The 19,789-nt window shown below is 43.8% G+C and overlaps 1 protein-coding gene across 5 annotated transcripts in view; it reads right to left on the bottom strand.

Annotated features, from left to right (window-relative positions):
* The window catches only part of WAPL (WAPL cohesin release factor), a 163,030-nt gene that overhangs the window by 61,029 nt on the left and 82,212 nt on the right, over positions 1-19,789 (bottom strand). For 2 of the 5 annotated variants that reach the window (XM_075423026.1, XM_075423029.1), the window contains exons 1-2: positions 13,864-13,988; positions 9,134-9,657 (exon numbers count right to left, since the gene is read on the bottom strand). In XM_075423026.1, coding sequence (XP_075279141.1) covers positions 9,134-9,657; positions 13,864-13,892 — 553 coding nt within the window. In that variant the 5' untranslated portion in view covers positions 13,893-13,988. Of the gene's footprint in view, positions 1-9,133; positions 9,658-11,213; positions 12,008-12,888; positions 12,999-13,863; positions 13,989-19,789 lie in introns of those variants that run through there. The other 3 variants (XM_075423030.1, XM_075423028.1, XM_075423027.1) reach the window with 3 other exon arrangements.

The raw sequence follows: 19,789 nt of genomic DNA, 5'->3' as shown, positions 1-19,789 counted from the left end.
CCAGGGCCTTCAGATCCCTCCAGCTACCAAGGGCACGTACATGAGCAGGCTACAGCTCATGAATGGACCACTGACACAGGATGTAGGAAACAGTTTAAGCTGATTATGAGCTACAGCTCTGCCTTATGTTCACTCGGAAACTTTTATTAGGGCTCCGTTACACCACCACCAATGTTCCCAAAAATAAAGCTACATCACTTTACAACTTGAAGCTGACCAAGCTAAAGCAGAAGACGAATCTTTACCAGGTGCTTGTATCCCATTCGTCATTTCTGGGAAGAGAGCCCAAACGAGATATACACACAGCATCTTCTCCGGTTTGGACAGAAAACCAGCAACTGCAGAGAAACGATGCCTTTGTCCAAATAATAAAACAAATTTCACTACACTTTCTCTCTTCTATTCTACACTGGAAATGAAGTGTTTTGGTTGGTAAGGAGAAAAGGTTACAGACTAAACTCCTTTGAGCCATTTTCTGTCTATGATTGAACAGCTGGGAAACACAGAAAAAAGCTTATGGATATAAAATACACAATTCTAAGATATGGGCAAAGCTTACTTAGATCCGTCATTATCCATTGATGCCCATGAGATTGTGAAAAGCAGTACCCGTTAGCAGGCATAAACAGAAGCTAAGAAGCACAAGGGCCTCAGAAGATTAGACTCTCAAGATCAGTTTGATGGCTGACAATCACTAAAATAGCTAAAAATTATAGAAGCACTACATCCATAGCTATGATTACAAATTCACAAGTAATTCTGGTTCTTTACTCTTTGAAGCAAAATGAGTTTCCACCAAGTTTGCATGCAGGTTGGACAGACATTGTTTGCCTCTTTGGAGATGTTTGAAGTGGCATCTTCCTTCACAGAAGAATTCCACAGAAAACCCTAAAGTGATGAGATTCAATTACTGCCATCACAGAACCGTTCTCCTTAAGAATAGTTTGCTATTCTTGTTTCCTTTCACCACCCTGAATATCAAAATTCTAAAGCAATTTATACGAAAAGTTCAAACTTACTATTTATGAAGGCTACGTACAAAACAAGTTCTCAATCACATTACACCTCTTCATTTCAGTTAGCATAGCTATTGTCCTAAACATATACCTTGTGAGACAGAAGACACCTTGTCTTCTCTCAAATCGCCTAGATGCAGCCTTTCAGTCTGGTAACAGTGTTCAGCATCTCTAATAAACCATTATTTTCATTCCACAAACCTAACAGATCCCCACATTTTTCAGAACACGGACTGTCCTGCTGCTGTTAGCACAACACCCTACCAGGCTGCGGCTCCACCCTGGGAAAGGCTGAACCCTAACCACCGCATGATCGCTTCTCACCTTGGACCCCTCTTTAAGCCATAGCAAGTAATTCCTCACAGACTTCTTTCCACCGGGAAAACACGCTACCAATAGGCATTCTGAAAGGTTGTCTTACGCTGGTGCAAAAATGATACACCCTCCCTCTTGTGCAGAAGATATTCACAGAGCTAATCACTTGCCTTTGTCTCAGACACAATTTTCAAGGGTACAGGAAGATGTTGGTTTCTGAAGTAACAATCTAGCTGCCTTCTCCTCCCCTCCCCTTCTTCAACTTTTTCAGCTAGCAATCATTAGATATTCTGCCTGATCACTGATCCTTCCTTGTGTCCGATATCACTGCGTATCTCAGTACCACCTCCATACCAATCTATACACATGTACCTGGCCAAACCATGCACACTGCCATCTTCAGCACAACTGCCTTCCCAGCAAACGTTCGGGGGGAAAACACCAAACCTCAAAACTACTAATTTACTTCTTCATTACTAAAGGCGTTTCCTCCTCCAACTAAAATACAGCTAGAAATTAACCTAGGTTGCTTTTAATCAGCTACTACACAGCCTCTCAATTTCTATTAAAATAAAGCCCTATAACTTCCCTTGCACTTCGACCCTTTTTGTTTTCCCAAGTAAGTATTTCTGCCCAAGTTGCATCCATAGTCTTACAGTTTGTCTTTCCCAGCTGGAATAACTATCATTCCTCCTTCACTCTTCTTTCTAATCTTGCTTAAACTCTTCTACATCATTCTGCAAACCTCATTTAAAGCCTGTTTTTCTTCTGGTGAGTGCACACTTGCAAGACAAACGTGACTTTTTTTTAACATTGCCTCACATCTGTATCTATCCACATTCATAGCAATATAAATTATAATGTGACTCTACAGACACAGATATTATGTAAAAACCCAACATACCATGCAGCACGTTATCAATGCCCACACCCAACTTGCATGCAAAGTCCACAATTCTCTCGAACAAAGGACAAATTGCAGTTTTAGCAAACAATGCTAAAACCCCTTCATACAGAAAGAAAACATTTTTGTCTTCCAGCAAAGAATTAAGTTTTGAAGAACTCTGCAACACTGCAAGCAAGAGTACTTGGTCAGAAATCTAAAAACAGAACGGTCTTCAAGACGAGAAATTGTGCAACATCACATCCAACGGTCAGCAGAGCTGCTACGCTCTGTAATCTAAGAGTTGTCAGAGCCTGAACTAGCTGTGTCATGTGTTCACCTCTGATGGCAGGTCCAGTGAAACAGAGCCATTCTTCCTCACTGGTAGCTCAGAGGGGCATCTTTTGCTCAGAGCGGCAGGCGAAAGCTGATCCAGGAAGCTAACGACTTCCCCCTTGCCACCAGAACAAGACAAATTGTCACGGGCAACACTAGGGGCTGGCACATGCCAAAACAGATTGTTTTCACCAACTGTTGTAATGTGAGCCCTTATGAAAAAAGTATTCAAGCATATTATAATATAGGAGCACTAGTAACTATCAAAACAAATGCATCCTTAGACTAAGCCGGTCTGAATTCAGGCACTAGTCAAACATGTTGAAATCCTTTACTGAATACAGTGGCAGTTTCTTGAAAGAAAATATGAGCTCAGTTTGAACTTGCAAAACACTTTTCCATAGAGCTAATAAGGTCTGGGCAGTTTGAAGCTGAAATGGCTTCCTCACTAACTGTTTTCTGCTTTCCTGCATGCTTTAGCCCACTTAAGGGACATCGACAGTTTTTTAAAGCACATTAACAGTTTTTCTTCTTTTACAGGCACTGACCAACTGTTTTGAATGCAAAGTTATTTCGACTTTTTAAACATGAAAGAAGTTAACAAGCAGCCAAAAGCTTGATGTTTTCAAAACTAACTTTCATTGTACAAGTCCACAAAAACAGAATGGTTTTATAAAAGTATGGAACCCAAAGAAGGTAGTATTGAGAATCCCCTGTGGTTTGGGAAAGGGGAGTTATAGCTTGAAGAGAAAAGAGTTTTGTGTGCTCTGTACACGGACATACTTAGTATGCACTTCCCTGTCATTAGGAAAAATACGCTGCAGAAATCAGAAGATTCCTTCCTAAACACTGGGGTCTTTTTCCCATATTGCTATTTTAGCAAACCAGTATAAATACTGAAATTCAAACAGAATTGCAGTCATTTCAGGCCTTCAAAAAACATCCAAGAAAAAAAAACCCACCACCAAATCTTCAAAGAAGTATTACAGTAATACTAAAGCAAAAAACCATTTGAGAGCCATTATCACACTAGTTTGAACTTGGGCTACTGACACGGCAAGAAAATTCTGTGTGTAAGGGGAAAAGGGATATCTTATAAAGGGGGAAACATAACAAAAACAATTGAAGAAGAGAGGACTTGTGGATAAACCTCAGCTATCGATACACCCAGCATAACTACTGTCATCTACACAAGCCTCACAACACTGATATTCTACGGGCATGCATATTTTCTGGCAGACCTTTCCCCTTCCCTGCTATCAGTTTCTTAAAGCTTCGAGCCAGCCAGAGCACAGCTGCAGTTCTTTTTAATCATGGTTGCTGCCAGCTGTCTCCTAAGACAGCCAAATGCTCAGACCTCATTCAGTTTCCCTCAACTTTCTGCTCCATTTTTGGGCAGAAAAAACCTGAAATTCTTCCTCCAGAGGTAAATAAATTCCACTCAACAACTCTGCATGGGAAGAAAGATAAGATTACTTAGACACAAGAATTATCTTAAATGTCCATGTCGCCGTTAAAAAACTCGAAAGGAAGAGCCTGGCAAATCTTGTTGTCAAATGTAATTGCGTAACAAACTTGCATTTGAGAAGTTGAAACCCAACTCCAAAGACAGGGCTCCCCCACCCACGTAATCGGGATGCAGAGGCTCTGCAGACACATTCACCACAGTGCTATCAGGACAGCCTGTCAGGAACAGACCCGATGACTTGAACTGTGTCAGGGCAACCATTTTCTGCAAGTTACTCTATCCACCTAGTCCACTTTTCCAGCAACTAAACGCAACTAGATTCTGCATATTGGGCCATGAAGTAGTTAAGCACAGTTGTATCCCTTCACTCCCGCACCGCGCAAGCGCAGGTTATTAAGAAGGATTGCATTTGCCATTTTGATTTGCAACCGATATGTGCACGAGCCCCAGGTGAAAAATGAGGGCATTAAGAACTACCTAGTGATGCCATGCTACGGGTATCACTAGAAACACAAAGGAACTGAATAGCAGACAACAGGCAAATGTCTCCTTACAGCACCAAGAGCAAAACTGCCTCCAGAACAAAGACTTGCATGAATACCAGCACATCGTAACAAATGACAAGAGGAAGAACAGCTATTTTCCTAAGTACTCTAAATGTTAGCCAAGAAAAAAAGCAAATATCACAAATATTTTACATGCAATAATTTGTCCTTCTAATCTTAAAAAGCCTCAAAGGGCATCGCTGAGACAACAAGCACAAAATCTGTACTTGGCATCACAAGACAGCAGAAAGGAACACTATTCCTACACTGCTCTGTATTCTGGAAAGACATTTTACGCCATTCTATTGTCTATCTCTCAACAGCAAGCAAAACACACTTTCAAGAAACAATCTCATAGGCTTTAAAACAAATCAGACTTACTCCACGCCAATTAAAATACTTCTCTGTTAAAAGCATTACCAAATACCCAATTTTTTAACTTAGAATTAACATAAATAACTTTATTTCACAGTCCACAAACAGGAATGAGTTGTGCAAAGACGAGAGACATCATCCAACCACCTGAGACATCTCTTGACTCCAGCGCCTTCCCTGACGAACAGCACCACCATCTTGGACTAGACCCTCCACAGACTCGAGCTACAGAGCTCAGCACCGCGGCACACAAGCAAAAAACAGCAGGCGACCACAGCAGCCAGGGTCAAAACCCAGACCCATCCACAAGAACGCCAGAAGCAGTATCTCCCTCCACTGAAACAGCCAAAGTAGGGAAAGTAACTATCTAATTCGAAACATATTCATATGCTAATATAACCACCAGATGCCATATCACCTTTTAAAACTCATCAAGCTTTGACTTTAATTTTCATCCGAAAAATCGTGCTATGTTAATTTCAACACATAAGCTAACATAAATATTCTAAGAACAAAGTTATTGGAAAATTTTTTAAAACTAGCATCTCACAATCTGCTCTTCAAGGCGGTGTTTTTTTATTAAAGCTTGTGTGCAGGTCAATTTAGTGTGAAATACTATTTGAGTTTATGCCTCACAGAACAAGCTTAGTTTAAAAAACAAATAAACAAAAACCCACCAAGGTGTTTCAGAAATCCAAGTAAGTATTGTGAAGCGGGTTTTCACCTTATCCTACTGTAACACTCTCTCCCAAAAAAGCTCACCTTCTAACTACTAAGTTGTTGCATTTTTGCTTGATATGAAATACCAGCATAAACATTTTTCCAATGACATGACTTACTTTCTAGCTAGCAAGTCCTCCTACCTTAACACAAGTGACCTAATAGTAACTATGAATACTGAATACTCTTTGGCTATTTCTAATTTACCTGAACTCCTGCTATCCGTAAATTACCTGTTACGTACAGTATTACTCACAAACATTCTTCTGACAGTATTAAGTCTTGATCAAGGAACATTAGGGTAAGATTATGAGAAGCTTTCCACATTAAGAGCTTCTCAAAGCCTTTAAAATGGGATTGTTACAAGCACTTGCTGCAGGCTATTAAAAAAAACAAACCAAAAAGAGACCAGTAAGTCATACCATTTTAAATAAAAGGTACAGATCCTCAACTGCGTTACACAGTTGCACAACTATTAAAACAACCAAAAAAGTAGAAGGCTTTTTAATATCAAACATTAGTTAAAATTAACTGACATTGCATCATCTTCATTTTAATGTCCAAAGAAACAGACATTGAGGCAGGCTAATACATCCGGAGCAGAATTAGCAGGCTAAACTGTGGCTCTCAGCTTGCCCACAGCCACGTTAAGTTACAGTTTACACCTTATTCTAATTCTTACCCTTATTTCACGTGGGTTAAGACACAACGATGTCACATGCTATCAGGAAGTCTTGAGACCTTAATCCATGGACTGTCTAGTCAGTATCAGGCCAGGGACTAGCAAATTGCACTGAACAAGCTCTTTCCAGTACCAGTATAGCCTAGTTGCCTATACCCAGAGATACACCGTTGTATGTGGGTTAAGGTTGAGCTCACATTGCAGTGTCTCTCACACGGGGAATATTGTTCTATGTGCTTGCCTTTTTTTTTTTTTTTTTTTTTTTTTTTTTTTTTTATTTCTTCCCTTTCTTTCCTCTTCAGGAATAGCAGAGTTTGCTGTCTCAAGGATCTGTAAGCCTTTGGAACAAATCTGGTTGAACGTGGTGGAGTTCAAGCGTCACTAGGAAGTGGAAAATGGTTATGGGAGGGATGTGTAAGCAGTAGAAGTAGATACTCTATACCTCAGGAGACCACACAACAAGAAACAACCTTTTTATTGTTATTTGGTTTTTCTCCCTCAAGTTCCCTCCTCCCCCATACCTCCACATCAATAAAATTAACTCTCTGCAGTTTTTAAAGACAGCCTCATACCATCAAACTTTACTTAATGGTCAATATAACAAAGAAGCCTTTAAAGTCCCTACATTTACACTGGCTAACTATACCACTATCTCCAACTGCTCAGTGTTCTGAGTGACGTACGCAGAGACAATTTTTATTTATTTTGGATCAGTCTACACAGAAGCATAATAGCTGCTTAAACTGTCCAAGTTTCATCTACACTCACTGTCCAAAATAAACACTATATCAAAACTACAGCCTTGGTTTCCTTACCCTTATTTAAAGGACCTTCTAGGATGTTTTTGCAAAGATTCCTTCTCAGTTGAAATTAATTTCTGAAGAAAGTTATGAAATGGGCTTTTATCTACATTTGACTGGATGCAAACGGAATGTAATAGACTCTGAAAGATCAGTATCATCAGATCAAGATCCACCTTGTCCTTCACTGCTTCTGAGTTGCAGTCAGTAACAAATACTTCAGGAAAGCATGCAAGAACTGAACTCCTTCAGTAAACTGTGGTTTAAGTAACCTCCCCCTCTCCACCCAGACCACCACCACACTCAACAGCCACCCACGGACTTCTCCATCAAGACTCATCAGCTTCCTTCCTTTTAAAGCTGTATATATTTACGGTGTACATAGTATTGTCTAACAAGGAGTTCTAGAATTTAAATAAGCATCAAATTAAAAAGTTTTTCTGCCCTAAATACTGTATTTTATTACTTTCCACAATACTGGAACCAGGAAGCACCAATGACACTGCTGAAGTCTGTTCCTCTTGGTCTTCCACGCACTATGAATTTTCAGAACTCTATCACACTTTCTACCCACAGCTCTCATTTTCTTTTCCAACCTGAAAAATACTGCTCTAACAAAGCTTTTCTACGTGGAAACCATTTGACTGTAAAACCTGCTCTGTTACAATCTCTCATTAACAACCAAGGAAACTCATTACTATTGCTTCTCCTTGTAAATATTGGGGGATGAATCTATTCAATCTCTTATGAAAACTACAGTCAAACTTAGCAAAACATAAATGGTATTTCCAAATGGAAGGTGGATCATACTTACAGATACATAAACTGCAGAAAAGCATAAGAAAATGAGAAATATTTCAGCAGCAAAAATACAAGCAAGATCAAAAGACAACTACACGTCCCACCAATGTGCCTGTCAAGCTATAGTTCAACCCAAAATTTCTTGTTTTTTCTTGTATTCTATCACTAATAAAACTATCTTGCAAACAGCTGAGCTATGCATACCTTCCACTATTCAGTATCTTCTTATTTACTGTATTACAACTGAACAAGTCCACTCAAATTTCTGATGCTAGGGTTAAGCTAGCTATATCTGAGTATTCAAAGTTACTAAATTCTTCTCATTAAAGTTGATTATGATAACCCAGAGCAAGTCAGTAAGTGTCATCTCCATCAAGGTTCATCTAATGTGATCTTCTGTTTAATTTTAGAAGCTGTGGTTTAACCAGCCCATTAGATGAAAATTTCTAATTAGATATAATAACATCTGATCTTGGCTACGAATGACTTGAACAAAATCACAGCAATGTTCAGCTCCATGGGGTTTGTGAATTCCCTCTCAAAAGTATTATGATATCTTAAAAACACTTCAGAGCCCAAAAACAGCCCCTAGAAGAAGTCTGACAAAATTCTGCTTCACAGGTCTGAAGCTTTTTACATACACATTGGTAAAAACGTGCCAAATACCTTTGTGTGACTGAAGTTCAGAAAACTACTTTTTCCATCCAAATAATTAAGGCAGGCTGTAAGCTGTATCTGCACCTGCATGGCAGTAACCATGTACCTGCACTAAACTAAAGTCAGCAACTTAAGAATAAAGCATTCTGTGATTACCAACTCCTCACTCTTCAAAACACTACATGCTAAAAAAACCACAAATGCACTGAGCTCAGAACAAATTTTAGAACAGGAAGATTATTATTCCATTCTATTCAAGGTGGACTAACGTATTCTATTGACTCCAAAGCACTGTATCTCAGTTTGCAGACATGAGAATTAGAGCGCCAAGGATCTCAGACCAATGTGTAAGATGCAGAACGCTTCCTGGTGTTTTCACGTAAACAGCATATCCTCCACAATTTCTTACCATTAAGAATTATCGTCCCACAGTTTTATTAGAACATTTAACCAACCCCTGAAAACACAAAGTCTAAACATAGATTAGTAAAAATCGGAGAATAACAGAACTCTCTGGACAGCTGAGTAAACGCACCTGCAGTTACAAGTTTAGCACTGCTGCCTTTGTTTTCTCCATCTTCCACGGTTTTGCTTGTGCTCTTTTCTTTTAAAAGAGGAACAGTATTGTCAAGAGATATGCACTTGCTGGATGCAACGTTTTCTCCACTGTCTGGCTGATTAATTCTGCTGTTTGCTTCGAGTAGAGGAGCGAAGTCCTCAGACTGAGCAGCTTCACCGGGTTCCAGCTGCGAGGAGCTTTTAGCCTGTGCCACATTCTTCGAAGACACAGGAAGAGATTCTTCATCACTGTCAAATCCAAATGGATCCTCTGTTACCTCATCTTCAACTTTGGGTTTTTTAGGAACTTCGGAAATATCTGGTTTGACACTGGGCCTCTTCTGTCCTAATTTGGCCATGAAGGTGGTTTCTCCCCATTTTGTACTAAGGGTGGTCCGTTTGTTGGAAAATACCTCGTCGAACTTGGAACTGCCGTTTCCCCCTTTCCGGCTGTAGGTCTTTCCAAATCGGGATGTCATTTTGGCTCCTGTTTCATATTCTCTGTTGGAAAAGAAAGAAGAAACATAAATTCACCAACTTTCTAGTACAAACGACTGTAATTCCACCCTTTATTGGGCCTACGAGCACCAGGTATATACATTTCACACGAACAAGACACATCACCTGCTTCTTTCTTTACATGTGAATGTCATTATGTCAAAAGTTTCTGCAATAAGTAACATTATCTACCAACTTCACTCGAAATTCAGTTACTTGCACATTTATAAAACAATAGCCCAAGGGATCCTTAAGAAAAATGTACTACAAATACATTATTTTTGGTATTGCTTTGCACTAATTTTATATTTTCAAGTATAGATGGCACTGCTTTCATGAAACATCAGCAGAAGACTAAACAATATTTTCACCACATCTGAACACGCGGCGCTCTGCTAGAGTCCAACAACACAGTACGGCTTTGAAAAGACTCTTTGTAGTTAAATAGAACAAAATGCCAGAGCTCTTCAAGTTGCTATAGATACTTGAAATACTAATTAATCACAAATAACGATTACAACTTCACCCTATGTTCTTCTCATGTACTCACTTACTTGGCAAGCACATTATTTGGTCATACGATGGGGTTTATGCCATCTGCACAGTCATGGTCAAGACCATCCCCATGAGTAAATCTGACTGATCAAGGGACAGGAACAGAGAGACACTTCTCAATCCGCTTCTAAGAACATGGAGGACACCTTATGCAGACCAGTACAAATCACAACTGTTTACAGGCTGTTACAACTGTAGCCTGATTCACAGTTTGCTCTCTCAGAAGAATAAAGTTTAAATGCAAACAGATTAAACAGGAACACATTTAAACAGTTCCCTGCATGTGTTCTGCTCCTACTTTTGTTGAACTCTAGAAGGAAGACAGACCACTTTGTTTCTTTTTCCTCAAAGCAAACACTTCAACTACTGTACAACTGGCAACATAAAACTAGAACGATCATATCTGTTTTGTAAGCCAGCATTTCTCTCTTCTTTTTTTTTTTTTGGCCCAAACACAAATAGGAAATTGGAATTCTTTATAGTCAGTCTGAATCTAATCAAGTCCATCTTTCCCTCTGCAATTACTCTCCATACTGGAGAACAGTCTGTTAAAAAAAAGGTGGGCATTTACTAAAGCTACAGAATTCAAGAAATCCGACTTTTTAAGTGACAACTGCCTTCATATACAGTATATGAAAAATAGCACTTAAAATAATCATTAATAAACTTATCACACGGCCTAGTTGTTTGAGACAACCATTTTTATTATCATCCCCCTGCATATGTGGTATAGTCTTTCTTCCATATTTTAGTTTTTGTCTCGACACTCCCAGTTTTTCAACCTGAAGTGCTAGACCAGCTTCTGCCAAAACCACCAGACTGGTTTACAGAAATGTCATCCCATCACTTTGCTCTAGCAAGACTGTCTCACTAGTAACAGTCTCCCTTTATCAGACCAGGCCAACCCTCACTTATCATATGAGCCGAGCAATTCACTGGGTCATCTAGGTCTGAGCAAATTCTAAGTGAACTAAAAGTATCAAATTTGAACTTTAGAAGTTTACCAGACAGATGGTCTTGCAATGCAGAGGAGATACAGGAACAACCATGTTAGGAAACACTCTTCTCCCCATCAGACAGCAGATGGATGGTAAAGGCATGTGCTTATCTACTGGCCAGAATTCTGCTGTGAAACACCATTCTGCCCACTGCTTCTGGTTGCTCCTAACTCCATCTCCATCCTCTTTTTCCCCACAGTGTCATTGGCCTGTTCTGTGCTGCTCCAAACACATCGTGGGCATACCTTTTCTTTGCTCCCCTGCAAGTAGCTCTGATTTCCTATCTTCCATCCAAGAATGAAACTAAAACTTCCCAACATACTTTAGAAAAAGAGCAAAACAACTCCAACTTGCTAGTTTTAGTCTGCTGATGCTTGAAAATACTTATAAGAGTAATCAAAATATTTTATACCAGAAAGGCCAGTTTTTAGAGCTATGGAAACTAAGGTGAAATATTTATTAACATCTCAGTTTCTAGACAACTCTTACAGAAAAAAAATACAACGCCTTCACTCACCACCAGCACATTTTCCTCTCCCAAAACCCTGACTCCAATAACACTACGTTTCCAGCGTCTGCTAAAATAACGGTAGATTTAAACTATGACTTGTGGCTTGCAGTTTTAAAGGGTAGATTTCTGTAGTCAAGACGACTTCATTTTCAGAAAGCGGAGCTCCTCTATCTACATTTTCCTATTTGTAAGTTTAAAAATTTAGATTGTCTCATAAGGAGTTCGAATCAAAGTGTCAAAACTGAAATATTCAGTATGATGTAAGCAGGTTAAAAGATGAGTATCAGTAAAACATAAATACACTATGCTATAAACTCATCTCTTAGACCGATATTAAAGGTAAGGAAATACAGATGTGCCTCCTCACATGAGCACATCAACAGAACCGGATTTTTGCCCTTTACTGACAATTCTCCCTCGCTTTTCACTCAGTGTGAAACACAAAACTTGGCCATTTTCACCCTGTTTTGCTCTCTGCCTCTCTCCCCTGCCCCGCGCTGCAACCTTCGGAACAGCGCAAGCACTGTAAACACCGGCAAAAAACCCGACACGAAATTCTCGGGCGTCCGGCCGGGCGAGCTCCGCCGGGCGGCCGGACACCAGAGCCCCGGCGATCCCCCGGGCAGCCCACCGGCCCCCCCGGCTGGCCGCTCCTCTTACATAACCGCGGGGAAGGAAAACAGGCTAAGGCAGGGCGGCAGAGGCAGCTGATGAAATCCCACGGTGACAGTTTCTTTTTTCCTCCCTCCCCCTGCGGCGGGGGGGGGGGGTGCTAGCGGAACCGGGTCACCCCGCGGTGCACGCCCGTCGACTCCTGATGTCATTTCCCTTCCCGCCCGCCCCCTCCCCCCGCCCCGCAGGAACCCCAGCCCCCATTACACAAGTCCCCGGGCCGCGGGGCAGCGAGCGGCGGAGTCCGACGCCCTCGCAGGCCGCAACCCCCACCCACCCCCCCCCGGTCCGCACTTCACCCCCGAGCAAAGTCCCGCGGCTCCCGCACCGAAAACTTCCCGGCGGGCCGGGGGCGGAGGCGGCTGCCCACCCCCCACCCCGCCGGAAGCGGGACGGCGCCGGGGGCAGCGGCTGGCGGCTCCTGCCCCCGCCGGGGCCCGAAGGCCCGCCCAGGCCTCGGGCGCTGGGCGGCCGCTGCCCCCCGGCCCCAGCACCCACCTCGGCGCGGGTCGTGTCGGCAGGGCCGGGCGGGCGGCGGGTCCCGGCGCGCTGCGGGCGGCGCCGCGGATGTGGCTCCGGCCGCGGGCTCCGGCCGCCGATCCGCCGCCTGCGACAGGCGCTCGCCGACGGGACGCCTCCGCCCCTCCCCCGGCGGCCGGCGACCCCCTCCCGGGGTGGCGCGGGCGTTAGGGCCCCCGGCGCCGCCTCCTCCGGCGCCGCTTCCTCCGCGCCGGGATTATCGCTGCTCTCGGGACGGGGCCCGGGACCATCTCTCCGCCATTTGCCCCGCTCCTTCCGTCACTGCGCGTCCCACGCCCGGCCACCGCCCGCAGCCAATCGCGCCCCGCCTTACTCAACCGGCCGTGCCGCCGCCGTCGCGCATGCGCCCGTCCCGCGACGCTCACCCGCCCCGCGCGGTGCCTGCTGGGAGCTGTAGTTCGCGGGCAGGCCCGGGCGGGGGGCGAGCTGGGGCCGCCCCTCGGGCACGGGGCCTCGCACGGCCCGGCGCTGCGGTGGGCCGGCGGGCGCTCAGCCGCTCAGGGGCGGCGGGGACGGCGCGGCTCGCGGGACCCACCGCCACCTGCCGCGGCCTCCGCTCGGGCCCGCGCCCCCCGGGGCGGGGGGTGGAGGGGGGCCGGTGCCGCCGCTGCTTTTCCGAAGGCGGGGGCGGCGGGGCCCCGCGGCGGGCGGCCCGGCCCGGCCCCGGCGGTGGCGCCCGGCCCCGGCGCCCGAGCAGGCCGCGGCCGGAGGAGCGGGTCCCGGGGTCGCTGGGGGCAGCCCCCGGCGGCAGGGAGGAGCCGTGGCGGGCCGGGGCCGGGGTCCGGACCCGCCTGAGGAGTTCGGGAAGGCGGCGAGGGCCGGAGCCGCCCCGCGGTAACTCCGTTAAAAGTTTGTTGGGGCGGGCAGCAGCGGGCGGGCTGCCCCGGGGGAAGGGACCCCTCGCACTCCTAGCGGCGCCGGGGTCGTACTCACAGTGGCTGCACCGTGCCCGGGCTCGGCATCCGCTCCCGGGAGGACACATGCTCCGCGGAGAAGCCCCGTGAAACGAACACGGTGCAGGCTGCGAGCAGCGGCTTTCACACGCGCCGGCCTCCACAGAGCGGTTACATCCACCCACGTACACTGTCTGTGTGCGCACCTTTGAGACTCTAAGGCAACGATACGCTCTGCGTGGGGCGAAAAAGTGCTCCGCGGAGGCTGTGTCAGGCAGGAGACACGTGCGGGCACCAAACCATCACCAAATCCACTGTTCTACATCCTGCAAGCAGCATCTTGTAAAATGCTTGTGGTATAGCAAACTTAAGCGCGTGAAACAAGAACACCATACAGGTGTAGTTTGCTAATTTCTAAGAGTAGTGAGGAGCTCAGAAAAGAAAAAAATGCCCTCTACAACCTTGGAACCTAAAACGGTTTCACAACACGTCATCATGCTAGCCATCTGTCGTTTGAGGAAAGATTTTAAAATACAGGTCCCAAATGCAAAATGAATAAAAAAACCCACTAAAAGAGGCTGATTTCGCTGCACAGAAGAGGTTAGAGCTGTCCCGATGCTTGTACTTAAGAAACATTACTTTTTTCTTAATTTTACCTTTACCCAATGCAAAATCACTGGCTTTCAAAAAAAGAGAAGCAAGACCACTGTTTTCCTGAGGGATCCTGCAAGCAAATCGGTTTTTGGCCTTTACCTGGTACCTGCTGATGTGTTGGTAGCTTCCAGGTGTTACTGCTGAAGACCAGACGCACTCTCGATGTGCTCTCTAAAGCCAGTATACAACTGGTGCTGGAGAAAATGGGGATAACACAGACTGGGCCTTGCCGTGAGATGTACAAGCTTGAGCCGAGACACGGCTGAGGTTTGCCTTGTGTTTTGACGAAGGCTTACAAGTTTATCCATAGCTAACCACCTGACTTGGTTATTGAAGAGCTACTGCAAACAAGTTACAAAATTTAAAATACGTAATTTGAATACAAAAAGTGGGAAGATTTCTTTTTTTTCCTGTGAGTATTCTTGTATCAGAGCTGCTAATTACCTTGCTTAAACTTCAGGAGTGAAATGGATAGCTAAACCAGTTTGAGTTTTGCATATTATTGCGTGAGTCTAGAAGTCTTATTTGTGACTAACTGATCTGTTAGACAAAGATGAGAGAGCTCAAAATACTTTGAGGCTCTGTGGGTTCTTTAACACTTAAATGTTTGTCCGGAGAACCAGCAAAAGTGACGAATATGGCCAAAGTAAGGAAGTGACACCAATGAACTATTTGGAAATAGTTTCTATCTGGATATAAAGTTAAGAGTTGAAATTACACCAAATGCATTTCTAACTTAAAGCCTGGGCTACATAAGTCACTTCAACAGTAATTTAGAGAATTTTACAGCATTGTGATAGGAACTGAATGTGGTTTGAAAGCTCTCACATACCCTATACCCCCTGGCCTAGCTTCGTCTTTCCAACAGTGTTCTCAGTCTTTGCAGAATCCCCGTACAGAGTCACCTCAAACACTGCAGATTCATGGTCATGATGGAATTTCACATGACTTACAGAGGCTAAATTAAACTTATTTATGTCCTGCCTATCCTATCTTGGGTATCAGCGGAAGCCTGTAAGTCTCAGAAAACCTTTTACTTAGATAGTGATGGAAAACAGACATTGTTATGTTCAAGCACAGCAGAGATGGGCCAATTTTTCTGTACCTAACCTACTTTAGATACTTTTGAAAATTTCACACCTTGTAACTTAATAAGATTGGCAATTAACGTGTTAAGCCTTGCTAGTTCCATTTTCGTCTGGCTCACCTCAAATATGCAAGAACTAAGACACAGCAAATAAAAGCCAAATCCCAGCTACGTTTGGCAGTAGGTAAGTTTAATTCTCAAAGAGGGTGGAATTCAGCAGGCATCTTACATTTTTTGTGGAATTCTGTTATTGATAGTTGCCATCTCCCTTCAGAAAAAAAACCAAAACAAAACCCAACCACACAAAACACTTCACAAAAAAGCAGCACACCAAACACTCCGGTTTGGCATTTGCCTCCATGAGAACAGCAGTGGGAGGTAAGCAGTCATCTTACAACTCTAGCTTTTCCATCTTAAAAACTTTTCTGGGAAAGCCAAAGTGAGTCCTACAGCTTCTTATTGCATTCCATTACTCCCCCCCCCCCGAAAGTAACTACCATCTTTGCTATTCACAATAGTCAGAAAGCACTGAAAAACACAGCTCAAATACATCAAAGCTGGAGACAGGAGAGATAAAAGTATGGCAGTAGAAGGACTGCATAAGAAGGACAGAACAGTTGTGTGAATACACTCCAGAACCGTCCCAGTTCTCTTGTTGAGGCTCTGTGCCAAGATCTCTGTGAGGGGGAACAACACAGACTTTTCAAAATGAGCCGTAGCCTAGTATGGAGCCTGTCACAAAATTCAGTCTTGAGGCAGCCATTAATACGCTTTAAACAGTTTCACTTTCTTCCAAAAGAAAATGGAGGCAACGTAGCAGGAAAGTGGAAGGTTTCCCATGCAGCAGATGCTCTGGGGGGAGATGAAGACAGTCATACCCTTCCAGAAGCTGTCAGGAAGGTTTCTCAGCGCTGCCTCATGGACAAAAACTAGCATTTGACAGCAATATCAGCTTAAAGTGAGACTACCAACAGACTTTAAAAGAACCGTAACACTGGATATCCTTCATATTAAGCACATGAATTAACAGCATAACGCATCCTTGCTCCACTCCTTTTCCCACCACAGCAGAATAAGCTCAATAACCCATTGCTCCGCTTCCCTGTGGAGCACTGCCCGAGAAGCAAACAGTAACTCACAGGAAGGCACTCCCCAGTACTCTTCACGCCCAGCCTGCTCCCCTCAGAACCATGAAAGCCAGTGGTCCCTCAGTCTGCTCAGCATCTTCTCCTTTGCCTCTTCCCTGTGTCTCAGGCTAGTCACTATGGGCCTCCCAAGTTCTCTCCGGCTTCCCACAGTACTTCCTTCCTTGCCTCTTGCCCAGGTAGGAAGGGATGGGGGAGAGGAGGATGTCCTGCTGCTCTTGCTGCACTCACAGCTGCTGCAGAGCTTTCATGTCCCAATTAGTGCCACTTAAAATGCTAAATATTTCAGTGTGTTTTGCCTTTTCTTTGCAAAATGTCAGTCTCCTGTTCCTGTCCTTCAAATGTCACGTGGCACGCATGGGTGAGAGCGCTCAGGGCTTCGCCATTTCGCTTCACTGGGCTAGAATTTCCCCCTTGCTATTTGCATAGCAAAGATGAAGGGAAGGTAAAGAGACACATTAAGTAACTAATTACCATGCTTTACTCAACCTCTCTGAAACAGCTCTGAAAATAGTCACTTATACATTAGTATTGCTACTAATGCATGCTGGAGGAAGTTCAGCAACATCACCAGTGGCAGCATGGGAGTGGGTGAGAGCAGCTGGGTTGCACAGAGCGCTGCAGCGCCTGGACCAGAGCAGACCATAACGCCGGACGTACAGGGTGGGGAGGGAGGGGACTTCTGCAACCCAGCGTATGGGGAAGTGTGATTTCTGTCAAGAATATGGCTTTTCTTAGCGAGGTATTTCTAATGGGTAGCATACTGCTTATGTCTGACACCAAACCCCAAGAAGAAAGACTGAAAGGCATTCAAACAGTGGATCTTTATAGAGTTTTAGATCATATTTTTCAATATTTGCATCATAGTGTAGCTGTCTTCTCATGTAAGGTGGTCAAACCAAGGCATTACATTTAGTAAATGAATGGTTAAAACAAGCACCGCTGGACAGAACAAACACTTACAGGAGCGTAGCAGAGGGCCAGGTCTGCGTGACAAAAAAAAAAGTTTCCTGGGTCGTGGCACTCATGAATCAGACCCAGGCAGCAAGCAAAAGAAGTTGCGCTACTCCACCTTCTCTCTGGCCTGCACACCCATCTGTTGCAATCCTGTGAGAGGCAGCATCATCTCTGCAATGTAAAAGCCTCTGGAAAGACTAGTTTTACTTGATGAACCAACAGTCGTCATTCACCTACGGCTAAATTCTCAGTGGCTGTTCTGCGCAGTTTTTCTTTCCCCAGGTGATCAGCCTGCGAGTCTACTGGAAAAACCAGTGGTGAAATACTAGTGGGAAAAGCACAAAGTAGCTTTCACCTTGTTAGAATTGCAAGGTCAGAACTTTATTCTGCCCTGCAGTTCATCTCAGCAAGCTCTGCTGAGGAAGTAACCACCTGTGCTGTTTCCCATGAAGATTTTACAACGTGCCAAGGTGTTTCAGGAAAAACAAACACCTCACTTGCAGTGAGGATGCAGCGTAACTTTAAAAGCAGCAAGGAAAATCTAGGTTCTTTGGTCAGGTAAAGTTTCCATGGTTTTGTTATGGAATAAAAGGGGGCTGACTCTCTCAAATGCCTGAGATCTATTGCAGCCTTATGGGAAGACCAGATTCAATACCAACCTATCCTCTCCCTGAAGGTTTGTGGGGTTTTTAACTCTTCTTTTAAGAACTTATTGTTTCACATTGTTATTGAATTTATGTCTGTCTTCATGGTGGCAGCGCTGAAGGAAAGCTACGTAAATGCACCAACGTTGTGCTTGTTGGGGAAAGAAGAACATGGGAATTGGTGTTTTAAATTGTTCTTACAAGACTTCATTGATGGGACTGTCATTGTCCTATTCTGTTCCTCCTCAAACAATAAGGTAGCAGCCATTCTGTTGTTTATTTTACTAATTTGCTTCCTTCACTGGTTAAAAAGGGTACCTACCTGACCAACGCTAACACATTATGTTCCTTTGTCCTCTTAGTTTTGATTATCAGGTTTTTGTGTGGCTCATATGCAGATGCTATAATCACTCAGTTCCCTTTTGAGTTTTTATTTATAAGATTTTTTTTTTCACCTTTGTATTTCCCAACTACTTGTTTCTACTTTTTAGAAAGAGTAGAACCTGACCAGCAACTAAGGACTTCTACAGCAGTTACAAGACATTAAACCATAGCAATATCAGGTCAAACAACTAAGCTGCTGCACTGAGACCAGTATGCTTGGTCTTCGAGGATTGTTTGTGATGATACAAAGAACAGCAAAATAAACTATAACTGGAAAAGAAAATCCACAGAGAATTAAAACTTGTGGGACTAAGGAGGACTGGATGGACATGTCCCTGAACATCATGGCAGAATTAATGTACTAACTAGCAAATTAAGCTCATAAAATGAAAGTAAAAAAACCAAAAGTAATTAAATGAAGATTTCCTTGTGGGAAGGCAGGAGGCAACATTATATCAGTTAGTGACTTCATTGGTTTCCTGACAGAATACAGCCCTGAACAAGTTACTTTCACCTTTATTCAAAATACACTGCAGCACCATGAAGAAAGCTGCAATGTCTTCTGCCTGTTGCACAAGACCCTGGTACATCCCCAGCCCTACATTGTGCCAGTGCTGCCACCCTGTCCGCCTTTAACACAGTTCACTGCATACAATTCTGTGAAATGGTCAAAGACCATCCCACGGCGTGCAACAGAGAGCCTGTTAGCAAGTGGTGGCAGAGAACTTCAGAAATGTATTTAAAGAATAAAAGGCTCAATAATAATAATAAGGAATAAAATATATATAATATATAATATTTATAGTAGGAATAACAGGCTAAAACAACCTGTGTATTGACTGGTTCTTTGGACGTATCAAACAAATGACTCATTACTGGATCTAGACACATGTGAGGGCAACAAAACAGGCAGTGCATTTACTGTCCAAAAGCACGTTATTATCCTAATAATACATTGGCCTGCAGCAGCCTCCTTATGCTATAGTTTTCTACTGGACGTGCAATCTTGAATTTCTGAGACAAATGTTTACTGTGTAGCACAGTCATTTCTTGGCAAACATTTGAAAGAGATTGGAGGAATGTATTGATGCAAAA

This window comes from Opisthocomus hoazin, chromosome 6 (assembly GCF_030867145.1).
Source record: "Opisthocomus hoazin isolate bOpiHoa1 chromosome 6, bOpiHoa1.hap1, whole genome shotgun sequence".
In the NCBI taxonomy this organism is placed as follows: Eukaryota; Metazoa; Chordata; class Aves; order Opisthocomiformes; family Opisthocomidae; genus Opisthocomus; species Opisthocomus hoazin.
The sequence above is the reverse complement of the archived record's forward strand: the minus strand, read 5'-3'. Positions and strand labels throughout refer to the sequence as shown.